This window comes from Taurulus bubalis (assembly GCF_910589615.1).
Source record: "Taurulus bubalis genome assembly, chromosome: 19".
In the NCBI taxonomy this organism is placed as follows: Eukaryota; Metazoa; Chordata; class Actinopteri; order Perciformes; family Cottidae; genus Taurulus; species Taurulus bubalis.
In genome coordinates, this window is record NC_136607.1 from 9,973,998 (window position 1) to 9,997,907 (window position 23,910).

General features: G+C 40.6%; 1 protein-coding gene across 1 annotated transcript; it reads left to right on the forward strand.

Annotated features, from left to right (window-relative positions):
• Positions 1 to 717: 717 nt before the first annotated feature.
• On the forward strand, positions 718 to 22,084 carry atp2a2b (ATPase sarcoplasmic/endoplasmic reticulum Ca2+ transporting 2b; the record flags this gene model as incomplete). The annotated part of the gene is made up of 23 exons (XM_079235129.1): positions 718 to 835; positions 1,141 to 1,158; positions 1,280 to 1,362; positions 2,932 to 3,036; positions 4,869 to 5,007; positions 12,364 to 12,444; positions 13,222 to 13,307; positions 13,779 to 13,934; positions 14,111 to 14,252; positions 14,519 to 14,685; positions 17,069 to 17,157; positions 17,381 to 17,483; positions 17,619 to 17,750; positions 17,886 to 18,005; positions 18,215 to 18,433; positions 18,596 to 18,719; positions 18,908 to 19,119; positions 19,362 to 19,582; positions 19,709 to 19,911; positions 20,198 to 20,283; positions 20,379 to 20,512; positions 20,732 to 20,849; positions 20,990 to 22,084. The coding sequence occupies 23 exons, from the start codon at positions 718 to 720 to the stop codon at positions 21,260 to 21,262; spliced, it is 3,129 nt and encodes a 1,042-aa protein (XP_079091255.1). The 3' UTR covers positions 21,263 to 22,084.
• Positions 22,085 to 23,910: the final 1,826 nt, after the last annotated feature.

Consider the following 23,910-nt stretch of genomic DNA (forward strand, 5'->3'; position numbering starts at 1 on the left):
AAACTCGGCTGTTCAGAAACCAGCTGGGCTGATATTTGGGAAATTTCGCGGAAAATATAAAAAACACAAATGGTAGCGTCGATGGCCTCAATCCCAAACTCCGTAGTCGTGAGGGTGGAGCAGAGCGAGGAGACAGGAGGATTTCCGGTTTATCCAACCAATCAGCTGATTCCACATGCGGACACCGAACACCGCATTCGACGCACGCGAGAGCTGCAGCGGACAAACGTGATTGGTGCCGACGAGGACGCTGGTGACTCCGCAACGCGCAGACAGATCTGGTTGAAGGGAGCCTTACCGCAAGAGGCACATGTTTAAGCCAATTCGCTGCTTTAAAAGAAGAGGAAGATATTGTAACACCGAGTTGAGGCCGCTACGTTGATATGAGTTATTCTTACAGGGTCTCAAAGGAAACCTAGCGGAGTGCACCCGGATAATTGAAGCCCAACAGTTAGCTCGCGTTAGCCTGTTAGCTGTCCGTTAGCCCCGGAGCCGCTATTTCGTCCACTCTCACCCGGCACCTGCACGCCATTGCTGCCCGGTGTTATAGCTAATTACTCGGTACTAGTCAACACCGTGGGTTCCCGCTCTGGTGCTTCAATTATTCAGTTCGAATTACCGCGGTGACACCAAAACGGGGGTGGGGAGGACCGCGAGAGGTTGACGTTTGGGGACCAGCAGTGCGACACAGGCGCTGTCCTCAAGTGGCCGTTCACCATGGACAACGGACACACGAAGACGGTCGAAGAAGTTTACAGCTTTTTTAACGTGAATGAGAGCACCGGTCTGAGTTTAGATCAAGTGAAGAAACAACGGGAGCGATATGGACCAAACGGTAAGAAGCTGGTTCATGCCAGTTTGTTCAAAAACAAGTATCGTTAGCCGCACTGTCCCGGTGTCACGTAACGTTATGGCCCCGCGGCTAACGATTTGTAACGGACGACACGCAGAACAAAAAGAGAGGTTGTTGACGTCACGAGCTGTATGTTGAATTAATTGGCACGCATCTTTTCTGTGACACGCTTAGTAAACAACGTCACGCTTATATTATTGATTTATGTTGTATCTACCGTTAATGCAATTTAAATACCCGGTTCTCCATCTCTCTTTTGCCTGCGGTCTGGATGGGATGATCTGCAGAATTGCCGGCTGAGGAGGGTGAGTGCAATCAATAACCTGTAACCCTATATGTTAAGAGTCTCTCATTGCGATTTTTTCAATGAAAAGGAAACATTGTCATTTAAAAAAAAAAGTATTTAATTTGCATCTCGTTTTCTAGGTAAATCCCTTTGGTCACTAGTGGTTGAGCAGTTTGAAGATTTGCTCGTGAGGATCCTTTTACTGGCTGCCTGCATATCTTTTGTAAGTACAACACATGTTTTGTTAGCCATACAGGTGGTTTGTGCAGTGTTGATTCAACCATTATGGGCCAGATGGAGTAAAACAAATACAAAAGCTCCCATGAGACTTGTCCACAGCCAGGTCCTGTGCCTTCTTTTTTATGTTATCAAGATTATCAGTATTAAAAGTCCCTCTTTTTATTTTTTAAAGGATTTTGTTCAAATCAAGATAAGTTAAACATAGATGGGACATTTGTGATCTTCCAAAGTGTATATAGACCTTTTCTGATTTTAATTTAGTGCAGATCAGTTTAGCAAGAATAATGTTCAAAGTGGAAAGAAAAGGCACCCAGAATCTGTCTGCTGACACTACCCAGATGATTTTCAGGATTCTGTTTTATGGTATTGTCATCTATGCTTTTGCTCTTGTACCAAATCAAGTTATCGCAGACTTTTTTTAGCCTGTTTGAAAGGGATTATGTGAATGCATAAATTATCAAGATTTACATAATTAAAAAAAGACATGATCATCTTGACGCACTTGGCAATAAACAGTTCTGATCTTGAAACCGATATCTATGACTTGATTGGCTTATGTGGTACATTGATGGAATATCCAACATGCTTTGTGTTTGGCTGTTAAATAGTGAAAGGGGCAGACACCTGAGAAGTCTATATGTCTCTCTGATGATTACATTATTTTTTGTTAACAACCAACCACACTCTAGCGATGACTGAAACTCTATCACAATGCTCAATGTCCATGTTTTCATATTACCATCGTGAATACAGGACGACAGTTCCACAAATGAACAGAAATAATGTGTGACGCTTGTGGTGTTGTCACCAGTGAGTGACAGTCCCCATTGTAGTTTGTGTGTGACAGTGTTGGGTTAACTATCATATGAGCCTGTTTGTTCGAGGATTGGCTGTTGGCCTACTGGCTGAGAATATCATCAGTCACCAAGGCATGGCGATGTCAGCCAGCTATGGTTACAAAGCTTATAAATCACCAGCTGTAGTACAAGACTCTCAATTTCAGAAGTACATGCAGATAAGTTTACATTTATTTTAGCATGACAACATTTAGACTACGAAAAGACACTTGGAATTTAATTTGCTGTTTGATTGGCCATGCTTAAATAGGTTGGAAGTAGGATACAGGGAGGCCATTATCATTTGGTTTGACACACTTCACTTCTGGCACAGATTCTAAAAGAGGAGAAAGTGGTTACTACACTCTTGTTTCTCTCACGTGGCTTTCTTGGCCCAGTTTCTGCAAGACTGGCAGAAGCTGGCATGATATTTATTATGAATTATTAAATGATTGTTAGATACCTTTAAATAATTGGGCCAAATATGTCAAAGTGAGGTTCTGGCACAACTTTAATTACTAGGAAGGTGCGTGGGAAAGACACTGGGAGGACATCCTAAAACAAAACCTCATAATTACCAATGTCCAGTATTTATTTCTGGTTGTTCTTTGGAGGTGCAGCTAACATTATCCCGTCGGGGGCCTCACACTTCAGTATTAACTGTTTTAGTGTATTTACTCACTGTTCATTTATTTTTCTCTGTTTTGTGTGTTTAGGTGCTGGCCTGGTTTGAAGACGGAGAAGAAACCATAACAGCCTTCGTGGAGCCTTTTGTTATCCTGCTTATTCTCATAGCAAATGCTATTGTAGGAGTCTGGCAGGTAAACATATTGCATTTAGAGTTTTGAAGATGGGGTGTCACTTTAATGCTGAAAAGATGAGGTGGGATTTGCTACCTGACTTTGAAACCCTTGCTATGTTCATCATAGTAAACACATTATGTAATAATAATAATAGCTCAACTACAAGCGAGCAATACAGCTGAAGATAAAACTAAAATTAATATTACAGAATTTCTTCCACTATTATATTTGTCACCAAATGTGTTTAGGGAATGTACAAGCTAAATGGGGTGTTTCTGAAGGGGGAATCTAATGCCTTTTGGAGAAGAAAAAAATGGAATGGAGAAACGTATGATTACATATCTGGACATAAAATCGATGTATAACATTTCTCATTCAGCCCAAGGATACGGAACATATCTTATTTGACCCTCAGTGTAAAAACACACCAATCTCATTCACTACTTCTTGTCTACGTCACACTGTGGAAACTTGGCCTGCCCCACTTCCTACTCACTTGATATATTCTGGTCCATTTTCATTAACCTGTCCTTTCAGGGAAACCTTTTGACTAAGTAGGACAACATTTAATCTTCAAGAGTGAAACAAGACATACAATATGATCGTTTATAATGGTGCCTATGAGGAGGTATTTTTATGCTTCTATATTTGTATGTGCCTGCAGATGCTTGGCTTTCCTTCAGGATTTACGGTGCCTGTTCCTTTTTGAGAAGCAGTATTTGTGAACATACCTCTTAATTGTAAGCAGGAAGCAAAGGCAGCAACAGTCATGAATGGGGGCACACTGAAAAACATTTTTTATACCCCTGAGTCATAAAACGTTTTCCTGGAGGTCGGTGTGGAATAATATTATCTGTAAGTCTTGAGTAAGGTGTTTTTTTTTTTTTTTTTTTAATCTTAGATCAAAGGTATGTTTCGGCTGGTGCAAGTGTCTACTTAAAAGTCTAATAAAGTTCTTTGAAGAGCAATCATGGGGATTGTAAGTGACACCACATTGGGACAAAGAAGACACCTGGCAGGTTGGGTGTGTCTCTGCTGGATTGGCTTAATTAAATACTTGTTGAAGGTCCTGCTGAGGCTTGTGTGTAAATGTGGACTGGTGTGTTTGGTTGTCTGACTTTGTTGTGAATGATGTCGAGGAGGCAAAGTCTGCTAGTGCTGCTTTGGATAGATTCCCTCTGTACAGAGTAGTCGAATGTTGTGCTTTTTTTTTTGTAGCTTTCTTTAACCTTGTTGACCCTCACCTTTACTGGCAGCCATTTTAAGATTGTCCCTGTTGCTATTCCTTACAACATACTAATGTCCTGGGGTTGTGTGCCCTGTCTTGCCATGTTTCATGAGCACTGCCTGCCAGCCAGGCTGAAGGCTGTCACTGAAAGTGTTCCGTCGGAGAGTAACCTGTCAGTCGTGGTGAAGTCGGCACTAACAGAAAAGTGCAAGAGAAGAATGATCAGAAACTGAATGTCATTGCACTTGCATGCATGAATCACATGTGTTTTGCAATAGAATATCTTCATTGTAGGTAACTCTAAGGTGTATTGTTTGACATCTGAGAAAAGAAAGCCATGTGAGCGAGGCATGACACAGCCTTTCCCAACATGTCCTAGTGTTAACAAAATTCTGTCTAGCCTAGATCACTCCTCATGCGCAGTTTGTATATTTTGTGTTTCTGCCTTTGCTTATGTAAAGATTTGATACTAATCCATCCATTTTGAATAATGGTGCTCTAACTAAAACAGCATATCTGAGACTTTGCTTTGTCTCCGTTTTCATCCAGCTCTTATGAAATGTTCATTGTTTGTGTGAAATCTACTTGTTTTAAAATGTTCCCTTCTATTTCCACTGCTCAGGAACGAAATGCAGAAAATGCCATTGAAGCGCTCAAGGAATATGAGCCAGAGATGGGGAAGGTGTACCGCCAGGACAGGAAAAGTGTCCAGAGGATCAAGGCCAGGGACATTATGCCTGGCGACATCGTGGAGGTGGCAGGTATGGTTATATGTATTAAAGGGATAGTTTGGATTATTTTATGTTGGTTTATACAAGGTACTTGCCCATAGTCTGTGCATTACTACCTCTAGTAGATGGTGGTCGGCATGTCCCTAGTTTGGAGAAGTTTTGAAGACTTGAGTACCAAAGTAATCTACAACTGTGGACGGGGGCAGCAGCAAGACATATTTTATCCACCTAAAAGAAAAGGCTCAGCTTTAAACACCAATATCAGTTTAAATCTATGCTATATTTAGATTGTTTGCCTCGGAGCAGAACTGAACGTGACGCATATAAGTGTCAGTTTCGTTCCTCGTTGGAAAGAGCTTTCTGATGAGATAAAGTGGTAAAAATATTCTAAATAAACCATCCAGGAAAAACGCGCATAAAAAGAAAAGTTGGGTCTTTCTTTTAGGTGGCTAAAATATGTAGGTATACAGTGACTATAGATAATTACCTCACACAACCCCACTGCAAAATAGCCAATCTAGAGTTGTTTATGAATAACACTGTCCCAAACATGAGTGTGTGCCAAAAGTGTCAACATTGTGCCTCTGTGCGGTCTCACACCTCTTTTTTTCTTTTTAGACGATCACTGCATGTGCAGGGCCTTTTTATTTTTAAACATGTTAATTTGTTTCATCTGATTTCATTTGTTTCGTTTCTTTTCAAAAAGAGCTGATGAATTGATGGCTATACTTCAAAACACTGATGCTTTTAGTGACTAAGAAATGTAGAGATGACATTGGTCATCTGCTCTGTAAACACCAAGAACAGTGTTATGACATACACTTTACTGTTTTAAACACACACACACACACACACACACACACACACACACACACACACACACACACACACACACACACACACACACACACACACACACACACACACACACACACACACACAATTCATCCTGTTCATCCCTCATCCTGTTCATCCCCCTTGAAAATTTCAGAATAATGGTAGCAGTAAAGCAGTTATGCAATACAAGAGCAGAGGCCCAATCTGTTACCCAAAATATTTAACCTAACCTTAACTTGAATAGCGCCACATATATTTTTGGCTTTTGCGTGCGTCACTGCTCGTCATTTCTCTTGTCTTCTGTGTTTTCTTACTGTGATCAGTAGCTTCCAATTAAATATGTATTTTCTTTGTCCCAAAGCAAAGGTTAGTGAAGTAGAGTGAAATACTTATTTATTGTACTGTACTTGTCAGAAGCTAAAATAAATGGTTGTGGATTTGCTCACTGTTCCAATGTCTTTCAGAGTCAATGTTGTCACACTCTGTAACTTGAGTCAGCTAAAATAAGATTTTCTTGTTAATTCTCATATTGACTTGATTTTTGGAACTTTTGTGTAGCAATAATTTGTTATTCTTGGAGACAGTTATATTTTAATTAAGTACACTCCTTTCTTCTTTACAATTAATCAGTTGGATCAAAACCATAATCTGCATTATCATTTTTTGGCATTAAAGTTACAAGTGACTAACTTTATACTGCAGGACTACATGCTTCATATACAGTTACCGCCATTTGACTTCCTCTCTGCAGCAGCAAGCTGTTTACATAAATATGGTCCTGCATCTGTCGCATGGGCCTCTGATGTGGCATACGTAATGAGGATGGAGTTGATTAACATGTTGCACAGTATCTGCAGAAACTACCATAGTGTACTTGGCCAAAGAGCTCTTTGTGCATGTGTTTGTGTTAGCAGCGGTGGGGAAACCAACTAGTCGACCAGCGAGTTGCAGTGTGATGATTAATGAATGTAATGCCACATGTGCTACAAAGTGTCTCGTCAAACCAGGCATATGGTTTATGTCCTTCGGGTACTTTTAGATGTAGAGCTGCAATCATTTTGCCATCACAAGCACAGAAGCTGCGTCTGAGCAATAGTTTTTAAGTGGTTTGTGGAAGTCTGTGTCCCGAGTGTATGAATTACTGTGTTTATGGGTCCTGCTTTGTGTTGATAATATTGCTTTTTCAGTCCCTTTTTTTTTTTTTTTTTTTAAATACACAGTAAGAGTTCTTGCAGGCTAGCAACGATTAACATCTGAAACATTCCGACATTGATTGCTTACTTGTCACAGTAAAGTGTTTTGCTGCGTTTCATAAACGGTTTGTTTTTCTGCAGTACTATGAATTGAGTATCATTGACCACAATTTAGCTAATTCTCTGTTTCTGTGCACAGCATCAAATGGCGCACCTGGCCCCTTATGCATCAGTGACATAGTTCTGAGCTGCCAGCTTAATGGGAAGGATCTAGGTCGTGACAACAGAGCGCGGTCTCGACTCAGAAAATATTTTTAGATACGTCAATATGGTGGCCTTTGTTGCATTCTAATTTTAGTATATTTAAGCTTAGATTGGTGCTAATTATGATTTTGCAGTAAGTGATCAATAGACGGAGGGATTATTAAACCAAGTTAACGCTACACAACTTTTAAAGTCATCAACTTGCTCTTCTGTACACACTACTCAACTTGCTGTCTTGTAATGGTCTAAGTTGTGGTGGTTTATCACACTATAAGACTAGCCGATGACAAGATCATTCACTGGGAAGAGTCCCTGATGAGGTCCCTGATGTGTCATGAAAACACACGTGAGTTTAGTGACACGTGCCCACTGGGGCTTGTTGATTTCATTTCCACACCTTTTTATTGTTTATTCGTGCAAACATCCAACAACTTGTGGGGTTTACAACCACTGTGGCTCATTGTTCCTGTTACAGGCAACCCCTCCACCAGGTTTACCCTGAACTGTGTCATGCGCTCATTAGCAGAAGCTCCCTTCCAGACGCCTCGACGGGTCCAGATATTTAGCATGCTAGATATCTGGAAGGAGTCTGCGATGCGTCGTCGAGCCTCTTGGCTCACTTCTTTGAAAAGTTCACACATGGCACTCAAGCACTGATTTGCGAGCGCTGAGCCAACATGGATTTGCTTCTGATCTGGGGTTTTCGTCGGGGAGCTCCAAAAACTTTCGGCAAGTGGAAAGGCTAAAGTCGTGTAGTATGAAATGGGCATTATCATCAAAACACTAGCCGTCAACAAAGACTGTTGGTTTTTACGTAGCCTCTTAAAGTGGAAGTGGACTACTTCTGCTGAATCAATGGGTTGTCAACATCTGGAGAAATTCACTTTTATTGGCAGCATTGAGCACATCGCTGAGTAGGGAAGAATGGGTGAAATGACAGTAAGACATCAACGTCCATGTGTACTGTAGCGGCTTGCAAAAGCCAAAGATTTGTTTTTCAGTTTTAGATTTAAAATATAGTTTCACATAAAACCTCATTTTACTGGTAGGGTTCTTAGTTTTCATGGTTGTCTGCAGTTGTGCTCTCAGTTTCTGACTTGCATTTCCCACTTAATAATGGCTCTCTGTCCCCTCAGTTGAGCCATTCGGACACTGTTTGGTCTCCTGAGTATGGCACGGTTTCATTAAAACCCCAAAGTGAGTTTACTGTTTTTTTTATTAGGGCCAGCACTCTACTGAGGAAGCAGCGACAATTATTTGCTTTCGGTTTGCTTTTGTTTTACCGTGTAATTCTTTATTGGACAAGATGTTCTTAGTCTGTTGTCAAAGTGACAGCCTTGAACCTTGTAGCAACAACATCCTGCGCTTAAGAAATTGTGTCATTTTCTTACCACTTTATTTCTCATCCCCTAATGTAATGCTCTCTGGCTGTATGTAACTCGTATATGTGTTTAATGTAAGACGGATTCCCTGCCGTTTTTTGTGACTTGTGGTTTTATTTTAACCATTAATGTTGTCGGAGACGGCATGATGGGATGTAACATTTAGAAAGGGTACAGATTCAATTTGATAAATAATTTGTGCTCCAGATGGCCACATGGCCAGATTTCCGCTGTTGTGTTTGGAGTGTAGGATAATCTGTCTATTGTCATCACCCAAGCTATTTGTCTCTGCCAGTCCTTTGCTGACAGTCTATTCCTCTTGTCTAACCTCTTTGCTTATTGCTTTGCCAATGTAAAGGCTTCAGTATTTGAACACAGAGGATGTGCAATGCACAGTGCCATGTGTTTGTATGTTAAGGTTTGATCAGATTTTTTTTTTTTTTACACATTCATAAGAGTGGAAGAGGCGTTGGAGGAAGTTATGAAAGGTCCCAGAGAGCTGCAGACTACGTGCTTGCAGCCCAGGGAGCCCCAGTCTCTTCAAGAGAAAATATACAACATATTAAGGCCTCTTGAGATTCACTAGAACCCACATGATGAATAGTTGTGTACTGTGTAACCTGCGCTATAATTCAAATCTAAAGGATTTATATTGGTATGGTTGTCTTTGCTAAGTTTTCTTGGACTCATCACAAGAGTCGAAGCTTATTCATGTTTTTAAAAGTCATTTTGCAAAGACAACCATACCAATATAAATTCACATGGAGTAGGGGCTTCTACCATGGTTGGTATGAAGAAGGAGAGGTGGAGATGCAGACATTGAATAAAATGTGAAAACTTCTTGGGTCTCTACAAGCTGAAGGGATGTTATCACGTTAAGTGTTTGCAGACTGACTTTTGTCCTTCACTCTAGGGAATGCATAACACAGATATATTCCTCTGTTCACATGGGAGAAAAAGGTCCCTTTCTCCGAGGCTGTCCATGCTCCCAGAAAAATAACAGCATGCGATGTAACATGAAAGTAAAGATGATGTCACTCTTAAGTGGAGACAGCTGCAAGTTTTGGGGCAGTGCAGCAAAATCTGTAGATAATTGCAAAATAACTATATTCATTGTGTGCAAAATTACTAAAACATTAATAAACTAACGGTAATTTCGAAAACATTGATAATTGTAGTTTATGCTCATCAATCTACTTGCTATTAGGGATGTACTGATATTGGGCAGATACTGACTCAAATAGCTGGATGAGGTATCGAAGGCAGTGGGGCCGAACTATTTAATTAATTTCTATGCTTATAATATACATTATATACAGTCATTTTAATTCCATTACAAAGGTTTAAACCTGTTCATTTTGAAGATATATTTTTACCAAGTTGCTGGTGTGCAATTTATTATTGTCATAACACATAATTAGTAAATTTTATGTCTTTTTTTTTTTTTTTTTTTTTTACATTTAGTTTCACAAAGTTAGGAAAGCAATGTTTAAGTCAAGCCTGATGCTGCCTTACACATAAAATAATGATCCCAGTCTCTTCCAGTGTTAATGATCAGATCAGCCAATACCCAAAGCCCACATATCGTTATCAGTCTCTGGACTGGAAGTCAAATCGGTGCAGCCCTACATATTATTTTAACTCATGATTTGTTCTTTGAAATGTAATAGAAATTATTACCAAAAGAAATGAGTTTGTGTAAATCAAGATGACCAACATACCTGTTATTGATATGGGTTTAATTTAAAAGGCTATAACAATTGATAGGTCTTGTGTCAAACTATTCTCATTGCCTGTGAAAGTGGATTATTTTACTTGCTGTGCCCTTATTCCCTCCACCAATGAGTGGGAAGTAGGGTCACTATTACTTTGACGTAGGAAGTTTTCTAATTGGTGACTATTTGTGGGAACCTTCCCACGGGGCTTTGAGTCTTAAATATTTCCAGTGACTGCAGTTCCTTGTCTTCTTTGTGTCTTCCCTCATGCTATGCGTGTTCATCTTCTTCAGTGTCGCCTGTCTGTGAGGAGGATCTAGTTTGATGTCTGGGAGGCAATGATGAAGTGGCTTTGACGGCCTCCAGTCAAGTGAAGGACCAAATTTGGTGGTGCAGCTGGTACAGTCCAGGAGAATTATCACTTGCCATGAACTCAGCATTCCCACATGTTACAGTGCATTCACAGTGATAACATAGCTTTTCAGGTTATGGTATAGTTTAAACTATCTTGGGTAGAATATACTCCGGTCTCTGTCTGAGCTTCTGAAATCTGTCACAAACTCATGAGTGGTGGGAATGAATGAACAGTTTGTCACCCCGTTTATATTTCAACTCCTATTACGTAGAGCGGATTCTCCTGGCATACAACTGAAGTTTTTATAATTTCCCTTCCCCCAAATCCAGCAGCACGTTTGCAAATTATCAAAATAGTTTTCCCATTTTTGGACCCATGTTTTGCAGGACTCATCTAATCCCCCTTCCCATTCTCTCCTCTCATTCTCCCCCCTCTTCTCCTCTGCTCAGAAGTGCACTGCAGAGGCCCAAGGGTTGGTTTGTGTGCCTGTCACCACTCTGCACTGTCCACAGAGGGATCTCTTTAGAGCCTCTAGGTCATTGCTCTATATTGCTTTTAGCTTCACCCTTTCAACCTGTGTGATGTCTTACTTAAAGCTGAAAGTAATATTTCACTTTGGTGCAATAGTGGCGTTTTGCTTTATCATGCTTTTAGAATTTCATTAAAATGTCAGCCGTCGATTTTGGGTGCTACAGGGAATCTACGTTGGCTCAGTCTTAACTGTAACTTGAATGTACTTGGGCAGATCCCTTTTAAAAACATTGTTTCAGGTTATATTCTTTGATTCTTCATCCTATATCTGACTTCTCAAGAGATAATATATTGCGTGTTTGTTTTTCTGGTCCCATCCCATAAAAGAGCTTTGAATTGGAAAAACTCATGGAAGAATATCACTTAAAGCAGATGTGCAACTGAATGTCAAACATGGTCTAACGTTTAAATACTTTTTTCTTTAATCGAAACACAGAGCTGAGAGGGTCATCTTTTTTTTATCTGCCCAGTTCAGACCCAAACTGCATGTGAAATCCAGAGGAGTAAAACCGTTTGATGCCCTTTTAAGCAAAGTTAATAAACGCTAGGGGCTTTAATGGTACTTATCGGCTCTCTGAAGAGGATACACTTGTTTGGAATTTGGAGTTTATTTCCTTTTTACATTTGTTTTACTGAGGATTGATAAACTCCTGTGTTAGTGGAAAGAATGAGCAGCAATCTATTTGCGTCCTGTGTAGGAGAGGAGAGAAGGTTTTTTTTTTTTTTTTTTTTTTTAAATTCATGACTTTTCCTTAGCCTCTTTCAACACATAACTTGAGTTTGATTATTTTATCACTCCCAAAGAGCATGAGATGGGTTAGTACAGCATCTATTTTATATCCAAGTCTTCAGTCTGTGTGAACCGGCTTTTGTTTGTTTATAGTGCTTATCTTGTCTTATCTCTATAAAAGTATTTTCTCTTTTCACTAAAACATGTTTAATTACAAAGGTGTCCTTTTGCAGTATTTGAGCAATCTGAACATCCCTCATCTACTTTTATCGTTGGTATTGTGAAAAGTAACCATCCACTTGTAGTCGTGCCATTTACAGATGCTTTTAAAATGTAAAGAGGTACTTAGGTGTCTCTTATGCCTTGTCTCTGTCCACAGTCGGTGATAAAGTGCCCGCAGACATCAGGCTGTCTTCTATCAAGTCAACAACACTGAGGGTCGACCAATCTATTCTCACAGGTAAAACCATTTCTTTATTGTTTAGCCCCTTTTTGTGTGAGCTACCTTTTTTTTTTCATGTTTGAGTCTCTGTGCAATGACACACTACACATGATTATACATTTGGGATGTTTCCCTTTTATAGCTTACAGAACAATATATAGACCTAATTTCTTGGCCTGCCTTTTGATCAACCTAGAGTCGGACCAAGAATATGCTATGTCCTCTTCGCACATGTCCTCAATACTCCGTTGTAATGGCTGTTCAGTTAATGGTGAAACGAAAAGTGTGACGAGAATGAGAGGTAAATGGATGCATCTCTTGATGGATAATTGGACAGTGGTTTAGATGGAAAGGAGAATACTGCAGGATATATGCATGCGAGAAGAGGTTTATGTGAATCAAGTCCGTAAGTCGCTTGTCTTCCTCTGCTGCCTTAATTGGTAGCAAATTCCATGGGATATTTAAGTGTTTCAGCTGTCTCCCCCCCACCCCCTTTCCCCATTCATGGCAATAGCGCTTGTCAAATGCTCACTGCCGTACTCATCCGAACAGTGCAGACCCTGCACAGTTGATTTAAACGCATAGACACACGCACGCACAAAGTGCAAGCACATATCAGATATGAGGGTTGAAAGGCAGTGGCAATGCTGTAGTTGATAATTGTCAGGCCTGCTCATTCAGCTGCAAAGCCTTTTCCACACATCTGTGTCAACCAAGAATCACAACTACCACTTTTCTCTCCCGTGTAGAAACTCTCACTGCTTCCCTCATGTCCTTTGTTTCCGCTTCTTGCAGGAGAGTCTGTGTCTGTGATCAAACACACTGACCCTGTGCCCGACCCACGTGCTGTCAACCAGGACAAGAAGAACATGCTCTTTTCTGTGAGTGACTCACAAGACCATTTAATATTATTTATACTTGTGACTTTAGACCTCTAAAGTAACTTTGTTTTGCCGGGATCTTCTTCCTCTTTACTTTTTTTTTCCTCCCACCATACCTCTTTACATCCATTTGTCTATTTAAGAGTTGTTTCACGTTTGGAAAGTAATGACTTATGAATTCATGCCTTTGCTTTTTCAGTCTTGTACATGCAAGACGACATACAATAACGTGTATTTCCACTAAACGTGCATGTCCGAGGGTCCACTTTACTTTCATGGAAGCTACTACTGTTTCCAAACTGTATTTAGGAGTGCAATACATTGACTTGCTGCATGTTGATACTTGCTGCATTTGAACCTTCTCTGTGTCTTTGTGACACATGTCTCAGAATAGTTGTCTAACTAGTTTTACCCCTATCCCCAGAAGCAGAATGGGTAATTCTGAACTGCATTTAACTTCTCCCCCTTTAGGGAACCAACATTGCAGCTGGTAAAGCGATTGGTGTGGTAGTGGCCACAGGTGGCAATACAGAGATTGGCAAAATCCGAGATGAGATGGCAGCAACGGAGCAGGAGCGCACACCACTGCAGCAAAAGCTGGATGAGTTCGGACAGCAACTATCCAAGGTAATTACACTATTGTCTCCCTTTTGTTTCTTTTTGCCTTTTTGTACTCTGTGTGTATGTTAATAAAACAACTTCATGAAATCATGATTAATCCTAATTCACAACATTGATGTCAGTTATGATTAATTGTTTGCTGTTAATATGGTCTTTAAATTTAAACTAATGTATCGTTTAAGGTTATTACACTGATCTGCATTGCTGTGTGGCTCATCAATATTGGACATTTCAATGATCCTGTCCACGGAGGCTCCTGGATCCGAGGTGCTGTCTACTACTTCAAGATTGCTGTGGCTCTGGCAGTTGCTGCCATCCCTGAGGGTAAGCTAGAGAGCTACTCATGAAGCCTTGCCCTTAACGTGCTTGATACCCCAAGAGATTCCTATGCTGTGCCTTTTTATTCTGACTGCAGGACAGTTTTTTTTTTTTTTTTTTTTACTGTGTACTTCATGATGCAGGGACACTGAATATCATTATCCTCACTTGAGTAAATGAATGAATATAAATTGATGTCTCGGTTTCTTTCTTTCACTGCTGATCTCTTATCCTGTGTTTTAATCCTCTTTTCTTCTGTCATTTCTCAACAGGTCTGCCTGCTGTCATCACTACTTGCCTGGCTTTAGGAACACGGCGCATGGCCAAGAAGAATGCCATTGTCCGCAGTTTGCCGTCTGTGGAGACCCTTGGCTGTACTTCTGTCATCTGCTCTGACAAGACCGGCACGCTGACCACCAATCAGATGTCTGTGTGCAGGGTAAGAGAAAAGTGAACAGTGGCAGAAAATGATAGCAGAAACCTGGAACCTATCAGCAAAAGCTGGATTGTTTTTGTAAATGTATTTTATTTCTTCATGTGAATATAGGCAAGGCAAGTTTATTTGTATAGCACATTTCAACAAGGCGATTCAAAGTGCTTCACATAAAACCATGAAAACAAGATTTAAAAACGATAAAGAACATTCATTAAAACGGTCAAAAAGCAAACGAGTTGCAGTGCAGTTTAAGAAATAAAATGCAGTAGTGAGATGCAAAAATTGATTAATATGCTTGAATCTGGTACAATTAAAGGCAACAGAAAAGTCTTCAATCTGGATTTAAAGGAGCTGAGGGTCTCAGCAGACCTGCAGCTTACGGGGACCTTGTTCCAGATGTGTGGAGCAGAAAAGATGAATGCTGCTTTGCCGAGTTTAGTTCTGACTCTTTGTACAGAAAGTAGACCAGTAAGGTAGCAGCAGCATCACAAATGTACTTAGGCCCTAAACCATTCAATGCTTTATAAACCAGCAGCAGGATTTTAAAGTCAATTTATGTATAAACACACACCAAAAAACAAAGAACCATCGGCTTGACTTTCAAGTTTACCGAGGCGTGTCTAATAAGTTTAAGTATTTCTATGCATTGGATTCAACTGTGAATCAGAAATCCGATATTTACTCCATCATTTCCCATATTTACATCAGACTATTTGTTGCTAATGAAACCAGCTCATTAACCTTCAACTGTCTCGGTTCACTTAAAATGATGTCCTAAGACATTGTTAGCTTGTCTAGCAACATTTATTTGCTGGGTATTTGCCTGACACCTGAGAACCTTTCAAGTGTAAACTTAAAGAAACCCATGTGGCTTTTTGCCAACAATAGGGATTTGTTGAGCACTAAACACGGCTAATAATATATAATGAAGGATTTAGGTGTTCACAATTAAAGAGGAAATAAACATGAACAGCTTGAGGCTATATTAACTATTATCTATTTACTGTATAGTTTAGTTTTACAAGATTTGTTGCTCCCTAGTTCATTTTCTGACATGTTTTCCCTTCCTGCTCCATCCCTCCATCTTGCTTGATTCTCAGCCCTTTATCTCGTTTATCTTCTGTCTCCCCCCCCCCGCCCCCCCCCCCCCTTTTTTTGTTCAGGCAGCATGCCGATCAGTATGCAGTAGTTAGTCACTTGCAGCAGAACCAGCAGTAGAGTTACATAACTGACCTTGTGTTGAAAGATTCTCTCTCTCCCCTGTATATTTCCTTTTCCCTTGCTCATCCTGCACAATTTTCAAGTCAATATTATGTTTAGCAATTTTCAAAGGCCTCATTTTGGAAACCAACGGATGCTATTCCTGTCTATTTAAAAGTCACTGACGGATAAGCTTGTGCTTGACTCATCCAAATGTCTTCTCTCTGACTAGGGCAGTACCAAAATGTGGTGCCCTGAGTGACGGAATGTTTCTCTCTCAATTCCTTTTTTTGCTCCGTTTTGTGGAGGACAGCTACTAGCATCACTCACATTTTTTGAGTCTTGCTGGTGCCTAAGGGGAGTTTAGCCATAATGCCAGCTCATCATCAGCTCCTTTCAATGTTGGGCAAATGCAATGCTTTGATTGTATGTAAGAAAGTGTAACGAGTGAACGCATATGCGTGACATCTACGGTAACAGTTTGCGTGTTAACTGACTCGAACCCTTTTCTTTCTTTTTTTGCTTGCTTTGTTTTCTGATTCGGCCTCCTAATGCTGATATCAAAATGTCCATGTCTTGATAAAAAGAACAGCCCTTTTAGATTTGGCTAGGGAACAAAATATGATTTTAATGATATTCATCATTGTGTGTAATCAAATTATTCGTTTGCACTTACTATTTGAAAAACTTTGAATTCATTTTTTATGAAGATCCTAAATAAACCAGACCCTAAAACCAACCTCCTTACCTAAAGGTTTGGATAATCAAGATCAAACTATTTTCGCCTGAGTGATCCACTTTCATACACTGTATTTATACAGTGTGACTGCACAGAGAGGAATTCTGTGTCTGCCTTGCTATAAGATGACATTTATGGACCGTTCCCACCAGAGTACTCAGTGTCTGCTTTGGCTCAGCATTTCATTATTATACTCTCCTCCATGCTCAAGCGGACTCTGATATGAAGGTTTCTTTCCTCTGGATGGTAGTCTGCTGCCACCTGCTGGATGCAGAATCGCTGCTTTTTTGTCTGTCCATTGTCTTTTTGCCATTTAGACCAATATACAATGGAATGGATACAGCACTTTAAATGTGGCACAAAATATTGTTGCAGCCCGCGTTGTTGCAGCAGAGGTTTTGTGTAAGTGTTAAGTACTAAGAGTTTCTACAATGTTTGTGTTTCCAGATGTTTATCGTTGATCAGGCAGGGGGCGATCAATGTTCATTAAAGGACTTCACTATTACTGGCTCCACATATGCCCCAGAGGGAGAAGTGTGAGTATTTAGTCTCATATGCATGCGCTCTACATAACAATATAAAATCGCACTAATCTAAAGGTTATAAACTACAGTGAATAGTTATTTTTACAACACTTTGATTTATTCCGTGTGGGTCATGCCATGTTACACATACAAACCTCTTCCTCACCTTGTTTTTCATAAAAGCTGCACACTTTGCTCTCTTGTTGGTCACTGTTTACGTCTGTGTTTTGTTTAGGTACCATGATGGCAAACAAGTGAAATGTTCCCAGTATGATGCTTTGGTGGAGCTGGCCTCTATCTGTGCTCTCTGTAATGATTCCTCATTGGACTATAATGAGGTTAGTAGTGAATCTTTTTGCATGTTAACTGACACATAATCCTTACGTGGCTCTGTTGACAATGCCTTGCATGTTTTGTGTGACCATTTCAGAGGAAGATTGACCAAATGCCTTTTTGTTTTTCCGTGCGTCTAGACCAAAGGAGTGTTTGAGAAGGTGGGTGAGGCCACAGAGACTGCTCTCACATGCCTGGTGGAGAAGATGAATGTGTTTGATACAGATGTTAAAGGCCTGTCCAAGATTGAGCGAGCCAACGCCTGTAATTCTGTATGTAACCCTCTATTCTTCAGTAATTTCCAATACAACGTTAAACATCATTTTTGTTTTGTACTCCAGTCAAATAAGATAAAACGACCCAAATGCAGAAAAACTAACTGCAATTGTGTTTTATCTAAATTTTAGGTGATCAAGCAGCTGATGAAGAAGGAGTTTACTTTAGAATTTACAAGAGACAGGAAGTCCATGTCTGTGTACTGCACTGCTAATAAGGCCCGGTCCTCAGTTGGCAAGAGTTTCGTAAAGGTACGAAATTGACAAATTGAGAATCACTGTTTGGATTTGAATTGTCCAATGTGGATGCTATTGGAATGAATGCTTTTCATTAACTTGATAATATTAGGGGCATTTTTAATTGGTTGCTAAAAATGTTACAAAATACAACATTTTGCTTGTTGATAGTAGCTTGCGCTTTCCTTTTTTGTATTCTCATCCTCCTGTCTGCCTGCTCACAGGGTGCCCCTGAGGGAGTGATTGACAGGTGCACACACATCCGTGTAGGCAGTAACAAGCTGCCTATGACCCCTGGCATCAAGGAGAAGCTCATGTCTGTGATCAGGGAATATGGAACTGGCAGGGACACGCTGCGCTGTCTGGCTCTCGCCACACGAGACCAACGCATGAGCAAAGACGAGCTCAAGTTGGAGGACACTGCCCGCTTTATTGACTATGAGGTGAGAGCTGGGACAGATTAATATGGTCGGTGGTTTTGTGTCACTTTTGGTCTCCAAGTTCCTCTTCAGGTGTGACCTCGTTCGCTGTCAGCATCTGACGGTTATAAGTGAGAATAAGCAAAATAATCAGAACGTTGCATCTATTTTTCTTTCATCATCCAGACTGACCTGACATTTGTTGGCTGTGTGGGCATGCTGGATCCTCCCAGGGCCGAGGTGGCAGCCTCTATTAGACTCTGCCGCTTTGCAGGCATCAGAGTCATAATGATCACTGGAGACAATAAGGGTATGTAGAGTCGCATCTGCTTAGAGAGGAAATTTCACTTGCTCAAATCATTTTAACTTTTTAAAAAGGTTACTTCTAATGTGCAAGGGAACATTTAACACACACACAGTTAAATGGTCACATACTTTCTTGCATCCATTTCAGGAAGTCTTGAGAAGTAAATGCTTTTTTTTCATTTCGTATCATAGGGACGGCAGTGGCCATCTGCAGACGTATTGGAATTTTTGGAGAGAACGATGATGTTTCCAGCATGGCATTCACTGGCCGAGAGTTTGATGATCTGTCACCTGCTGCACAAAGAGAAGCTGTGGTCAAGGCCCGCTGCTATGCCCGCGTTGAGCCATCGCATAAATCCAAGATTATTGAGTATCTGCAGTCCTACGATGAGATTACAGCAATGGTAAACCTATTCACCTATGCAAAGTGTATTTAGGACCTCTGCCATGCTGATAAAACATTTACTATCTACCATCTGTTTGTTTTTTTTTGTTTTTTTTATAAACGTGCACAGATTCCTCCTTAAGAAAATTATCTTAAAATAAAACCAGATAAGATCAATGCTCTTCTAGCAGGATGTTTTATATATATTTTTTATGTAAAAATAGTTTTTCCATAACTTTCTTGATTTCCCTCTCCCTTCAGACTGGTGATGGAGTTAACGACGCTCCTGCTCTCAAGAAGGCTGAAATTGGTATTGCTATGGGCTCAGGCACAGCTGTGGCCAAGTCGGCCTCTGAGATGGTGCTGGCGGATGACAACTTTTCCACCATTGTAGCTGCAGTCGAGGAAGGCAGAGCCATTTATAACAACATGAAGCAGTTTATCAGATACCTCATCTCTTCCAATGTAGGCGAAGTTGTCTGGTAAGGAGGCTTCATACAAAGACACACTCTATTCCCTCTACAACCGTATCTCATGAAATACACACACACAGACCTACATTATACCTTAACATCACACAATTTCTTTCACTCTGCTTTTGTGTGTAGCATCTTCCTGACTGCTGCTCTCGGGTTCCCTGAAGCCCTGATCCCCGTGCAGCTGCTCTGGGTCAACCTGGTGACCGATGGTTTGCCCGCCACTGCGTTAGGCTTCAACCCACCAGACTTGGACATCATGAGCAAGCCACCACGCAACGCCCGCGAGCCCCTCATCTCCGGATGGCTCTTCTTCAGATACCTAGCCATTGGATGTAAGTGGTTGCCGTTCTTCGCCACGTTGACTCAACAGCAAAGAATTCGGGTCACTAAATATGAACTCTTACGAACGTATGAATGCAATACCTGTATATATATATATATATATATATATATTTTTTTTTTTTAGTTTAAAGGTCTGAGTGTTAACCATCAGCAGGCCACTGTACACTAGGACAGCATGCATTTTAAAACGGGAACATTTACTCAGTCTTGGATTTATGTAGCCAGACATCTCTGACTAAGTGTGTGAATGACGTCTTTTTTTGGTTTGATCACCAGGTTATGTTGGTGCTGCCACTGTTGGTGCTGCTTCCTGGTGGTTTGTTGCTGCTGAGGATGGTCCAAGGATCACATTTTACCAGCTGGTATGATTTGCAGCCAAATAACTACCGTCATGCTAATTATGTAAACTTCCACACAAACTTAATTTAATCTGCTGTTGGCTTTAATCTTTTCATAGAGCCACTTCCTGCAGTGCGGCCCAGAGAACCCAGACTTCACGGATGTGGATTGTAAGGTGTTTGAGTCACCTTACCCGATGACTATGGCCTTGTCTGTGTTGGTCACCATTGAGATGTGCAATGCCCTAAACAGGTTAGTTTGAGCAAGGCATCCTCCCAACTGTTATTGCCAACATGTTACTAGTAGTTACTAGTATTTCTCAATGTCTCTGCTACAACATCCGGAACTTTATCTCCATTTCCACTTTCACACACAGTTTTAAATGGACGAATAAACATACAATGCAGTATTCGTAAGTACTGGCTTTGAAGCCAATGAGTGTTTTTAACAAACATGTCTTTTTTTGCTCAGTGTGTCAGAGAACCAATCCCTGCTGAGGATGCCTCCCTGGGAGAATGTGTGGCTGCTGGGAGCCATCTGCCTCTCCATGTCCCTTCACTTCCTCATCCTCCATGTGGAGCCTCTCCCAGTGAGAAACCTTTCTTTTAGTTTGACAAACAGTTAATTATACTGTGAGATGAGTAGTGAAAGCGGTGTTGGCTGTCTCACAATTGGAGTGTGTGCCATGCAGACTGAACCTTGATCTTTGTCTCGTGTGCTTCTTTTTAGATGATCTTCCAGATCACCCCCCTGAATCTGATACAATGGCTGACGGTGCTCAAGATGTCACTGCCCGTCATTCTACTTGACGAGATACTGAAGTTTGCCTCCAGGCGCTACCTGGACTTCGGTAAAGAACAGGAGAAGCCTGACGGCTGCAAAGGCTGCTGCCTGTCTGCATGTATGGAAGGCATCTCCTGGCCCTTCGTGGCCGTGTCCCTCCCTTTGCTCCTCTGGATCTACAGCACCGACACTAACTTGGCCGACATGTTCTGGTCCTGACTGACTTGAGCACAACCTCAACTTTTCCCTTTCCTCCCCGCCCCCACCGCCACCGTCATCACCTCCCTCTGTCCTCTCCCTCTCCCCCCTCTGCCTTCCTCCATGTGCATAGCTTGCGAGTGTGCGTGTTTGTAGAGTTAGTGTGTGTGTGTGTACTTGTGCGTGCCTACCGTGTGTGTGTGTGTGTACGAGGAGGACCAACTTTAACACATGAATTGAAGAAATGATATATAAGATGTTAACATTGAGAAGTCACCCGTTTTGAGTTGGGTTAGGATTTCTGAATGGGTGAGTGTTAGAAGACCATCACTCCTGTAGCTGTGGACTTTGTTGCTGGTTTGAAAGAAAATATACTGTTGCCAGTTCTTTTTTTAAATTATTGTTAATATTACCTTTAAGGTTTATATTGTTTATGATTTGGGGAATATCAGTTGTCTTATGTCACTACAGTAACAGCAAATCATTTTATTTTTTTCTCTCGCCTCTTCATGAAAAAATTCATGAAGATATCAGAAACCCATTGATCTGTACAGAGATTGAATTTTATGCAACCTTTTTTTTAATGGCTTTGTCAGTTGTTTGACCAGTGTGTCTTAGACATACCGCCTTCATTTATGTTCTCATGTTTACCATTGTGTCTTCAGTATAAACTCAGAACTCTTTCAGAGAGGACACGCTCCGTGTGGCGGACGGGGAAAGGTTTGGGAGTGATTGTTTGAATGCTCCGCTTAAACGGAAAGAAAAAAAAAAAAAACTGAAAACAAAAGCCGCATGTCCTGTGACCAAGCATGAACTGTATGTGGTTTCTCATTCCTAATTTAATTGTGATTTTCCCCCCTCATGTTAGAGTATACATTAACCTCATGGATGTTTTTTTTACTATAATGATTTGAAAACAAGCCAGTTTTTCTGCACTGGGCAGAGCACAGCTACCTCAATATGATAACAAAAGATATTTTTTGCTCATCTCTAAATAGTTTCCTAAACGGTCTTGCTAAAGTGTAACATCTGAGGTGTGCCCCTATTTACTTGTGCAGAAAAAGAGAACAACATTTTCCTTCCCTCTAATAATTTTAAGGATATTTTGTTTGTATTGATTTGTGACTTTCATTAACTTTATTTTTGCTTTGGAGACAGAACCGAGTGTGGATGATGTATATTAATTACCATCTCCATAGCGTTTGATTCAAAGGACGGTAATATTAAATCCTAAGAAAAAAATATTGCTGAACGTAGTCCAAATGAACTTGGATTACAAATAAGAACCCAAATTGTTGTTTTTTACTTAAAGGAAAAATACACACATAAACCTTTGAATCAAAGTGTTTTCTGTCTTTATTTATGATTGAGGCCAATGGCTATCAACATTATTCATATCCTATGTTTATTTTGTATGTGCATATATAATACTTGAATACAAATCATTTCAGACACATGAATGCTTCAGTGTCCTTGGCACAACATGACGAGCAGGAGATATTCACAGCACAAAGATCTTGTGTCTATTTGACTCTTACAGGCTTTAATAGTTGGCAGGTTTAGTTTGTGCTGGACTCGCCACCCTTTGTGTCGGTGTGTACATGTTGAAACAGTCCATACAGTCAGCTGCACTAATCTCAGACCACTTGAGCTTAATTATTTTGTGTGAATTTCCACAAGTGAGAAATCTGAAGCATGTGTTTTTGGGTAGAAGCCTGGGCTCGTTCGTGTGTTTGTGTTCCACTTAACAACTGTGTGCTTTTCTTCCTCAATGCCTTCCATTGGCTCCCCTGTCACTAGAGTGAGTATCCATTTGCTTTGTTCACACTCTACTAAATACCAAATCACTTCATTAGAATCTAATGAAACTCCACAGTGAGTGTTTTTTCAGAGAAACATTCCACTGTTAAATAGAGAAGCATTTTGGGAAATGTGCTCCGATAACTTGACATCAAGGTCACTGAAAGGAGTTGTAAAATGTACTTAGTCCCATTTAAGGTGTGCGAGGGAGTGATCATGTGTTGCTGACCCATCAAAAATATACATTGATTAGGCGTTGATTTTGACCATGTTCGTGATTGTGAATGTCACTGCGTGCTGTTCTTTTCACCGCTCTGACACTTGCCTTTAATCCCCCCAAAATACAATAGAATGAAGCTTGATAGTGTGGTTGAAAAATGTCTAATTAAGTTTTTTTTTAATTTTTTTTATTGTGTTTTGTACTAATATTTTTTTCCTCTCCCTCTTAGGTTGGTTCTCATAAAAACTTCGCAAATTTTAAAGAGTGGGCTCAGAGGCTGGAGTGGCCCACTGTCCAGCATGTGTGCTCACTCTTAACTGCACACACCCCAGACACCTGTGTGTGTGTGTGTGTGTGTGTGTGTGTGTGTGTGTGTGTGTGTGTGTGTGTGTGTGTGTGTGTATCCGTATCCTTGCACAGACAATACAAGGACACATTTTCACCGTAATGAGACCAAATACATAAGGGTTTACTTAAAAGTGGTTGGGAATACACTTATCTTTGCCCCATGCAACACACACACACACTTAACACACGTATACCTCTGTGTGCAGATGCTATATCGATATGACACTATTCCAGTTTTTTGTGTGCAGGGGAAGTTTTCAACGCCCTCAACATTCCTTCTTGCATGAAGATCTTGTTTCCA